The sequence below is a fragment of the Myotis lucifugus genome, unplaced genomic scaffold (genome assembly GCF_000147115.1).
Source record: "Myotis lucifugus unplaced genomic scaffold, Myoluc2.0 scaffold_415, whole genome shotgun sequence".
Taxonomy (NCBI): Eukaryota; Metazoa; Chordata; class Mammalia; order Chiroptera; family Vespertilionidae; genus Myotis; species Myotis lucifugus.
The window spans coordinates 799,503-802,351 of record NW_005871463.1 but is presented as its reverse complement, the minus strand read 5'-3'; the positions used below and the strand labels follow the sequence as shown (position 1 = coordinate 802,351).

The 2,849-nt window shown below is 36.6% G+C and overlaps 1 protein-coding gene across 4 annotated transcripts in view; it reads left to right on the top strand.

Annotated features, from left to right (window-relative positions):
- Nucleotides 1-644: 644 nt before the first annotated feature.
- The window catches only part of KDM2A (lysine demethylase 2A), an 85,665-nt gene continuing 83,460 nt past the window's right edge, over nucleotides 645-2,849 (top strand). For 3 of the 4 annotated variants that reach the window (XM_023743835.1, XM_006102509.3, XM_006102510.3), the window contains exon 1: nucleotides 646-1,083. In XM_023743835.1, coding sequence (XP_023599603.1) covers nucleotides 1,042-1,083 — 42 coding nt within the window. In that variant the 5' untranslated portion in view covers nucleotides 646-1,041. Of the gene's footprint in view, nucleotides 1,084-2,849 lie in introns of all 4 variants that reach the window. The other variant, XM_006102511.3, reaches the window with a different exon arrangement.

The window sequence follows — 2,849 nt, the reverse complement described above, 5'->3', positions numbered from 1 at the left end:
GTTCCCTCCCGGCGGGGGCGAGGGCTTCCCCCGGTTGAGCTCTGCCGCGGACTGTGCGCGCAAACTGTGTCACCGGGTCCTCCGGTCTCGCAGCAGTTTTGAAAGGATGCTATTAACGTGGCGGTAATGTAGTTAGAAAAACAAATCTGCATTCCCTATGGAAGCCATCATCTATAAGAGTATTGAGAAAAACAGAAAAACCATTCTTGGTATTATGGGTCCGTTGCGCAAACCTGTCTTTATTTAATTTTTGGAAAAGATGTATTTACTTATATCTATAGGTAGAACCGTTTGTTTTTATTTTTTTTTTTACCCAGAAGTATCTGATGGAATTTTTGTTCCTGACGTGCAACTCTTGAATTTCAGAGTTGTACACATCTTGGGTTGGGTTTGGGAATGAAAAGATCCTTAGGAAGGAAGACGAAGATTGTTGCTTTCTAGAGGGGTATGGGAAAGTGTTTTGAAGTCTTTCTTCAAATCCTAATTTCTTGTCCTCTTTTTATATGGTTAGTCTGCCCTTCTTTCCTCTAGTTTCTAATTACCAGTGAGAGAGAACTAACTTGGTTAGGATCTGGATTACTTCAGTACCTGCTTCACCTGGTCAGTGCGCACCCCCGCCCCCCCGCCCCCGTTTTTTAAAATTTTTTTTGCTAATGCTGCCATGAAGGGGATCCTTGCTAATTGTATCCTGTGGGGAGAAACAAGTGGTGTGGCCCGACCACAAGGAACTGAAACCAGCATCTCCTATTGCTTAGGCCTTGGACTGTTGTAATTTGATTAATGTTGGTCATGACATGGAACCACTTGCCCAAGAGCAGAGAGGTCCCAAACAGATGAAGAGGAACCAGATTTCTCCGAGAGCCTTTAACTTACACATATTTTAAACACTTTTTTTTCCGTGGAAAGAAAGGTTGAGTTTGAGTTCTCATCTCTGCTCATATCATTATTCTTCAGTGTTGCAATCAATCTGGTTCCTAAGGAGGAAGAGGAAGGCAGCCCTGGAGTGGTTTCTTTACAGTAATTTCAACAGAAGAGTGAGAGATGGAACCCGAAGAAGAAAGGATTCGTTACAGCCAGAGATTGGTTAGTATTTTCTTGTTATATTTTTTTTCCAGTCTTGACTTAGAATAACTATAATGTTTCCATTTGTGAACATACTGTGATTACAACTTTTCAGGTGGCTTTTCTGTACACTAGAGGAGGAGAGAAGGTATATTATGACTACCTCATTTGGGTTTTAGGCCAAGTAGTTAGAACCTTCATATTCATCTTGTTTGGAAATGGAGTTATATGTAGCCTTTAACTTCTATAGAAACCATTGTAAATCCGAGGACTTTTTGGATTACAACTTTCAAGGATTCCTAATTTTGCAATACTGACATTGTAATAATTCAAATTAAGTTAGAATGTAAATTTCAGAGGCAAACCTGTTTGAGGAAGGATAGTTTGATATAGTTTTTTAAAGATTATGGTGTGCCAGGTTTTGTGGCCTTGAGCTGGGGAGTAAAACTATTGAGTCTTTTTCTTTTTTTAAACAAATTAATACTTGGATAGGTTTGGAAGGAAGGGGGGGATTGAGAAAAGGTAAAATACTGGATGCTGATGAAGTTCTGTATTTTGGGAGGAATGTATGATACATGACATCTTGTTGAAGGAAATTTTTACTTAGTAATGATTTGGAGGGAGTTAGTTTGTATGTGCATATGAATATGCATGCACTCCTTTAGGCCCTGCTTTCTTCTCAAGGTTTCCCTATTGGACTTTAAGAATTTGATTTTGCTTCCCTAGTCAGAGAGCTTTATTAATATTCTCACCATATATTTATTTCAGAAATTTGAATTTGTCTTTGTAGAGTAGAGTATGAGGAAAGCCACAAAATTGTATTTATTATGTGAAATTTGGTGAATTGAAAGACCTAGAAGACACTAAAGGAATTTATGGTGGTTTTATTTGGCTCTGTGTTTTAGACTTAGTTTGGAGGGGGAAAAAGAGTAATTCTTTAATCCATTTGTTGATGGTCTCCACTCTTTTTGAGAAAAGACTACATTTTTTCCCCTTGATGTGATTGGTAAAAAGGTGTGGAGTGTATTGGCAAGTATATCCAGCAGGTATGTGTTCTGGCAAGCCTTATTTTAGAGACTTGCCTCTTCTAATTCATGTGTTGAGATTATATTTCTTTAACTTTAACTTTTCGGAGTAAAGTGTATCAGTAGTGGAATTTTGTACATTTAGGAATTATTTTGTTTTGACTTTTCTTGAATTAAACTTTCTTTGGGGAAAAAAGATTATGCTTATCATGTCAAACTTATAGAATTGTTGACTTGTTACATACATATCTAAGGGATATTGGGATCCAGTCTTTCAAAGGAAGAGCCTTTCATCAAACAAAAGTTTTCACATTTTTTAAACAAGGCAGTTGTAGGGAGATACAAGAAATCTATAATTTTTGTCCTGGTAAGATTTTGTTTGTTTGTTTGTTAATTATAGTGATTGCTACCTGTTGCACAGTTAATCCTTTCCTTATCTAACCTTTTTTTTTCTCTTGGTTCATGTGCAATTGTAGTCATTTTATGTAAGAAGGTACACCACATATTTGGGGGATCTTTCTTACTTAGAATTTTGGGTGATAATTTTGAAGTTTAGAGTGACATGTTTTCCTTTCTAAGATTACATGACAAAATTATATCTGAAGTGTAAATCCTTTCCATAGCATAACTTTTGATGAGAGCATATTGATGGATTATTTATGTGGCAGTTTGCCTACCATACTTTTAATAATATCTCTTCGGTGACTGCACATATTACAGAATTCTCTACTGATTAAGGTAGATATTATTTGAACAATTTTA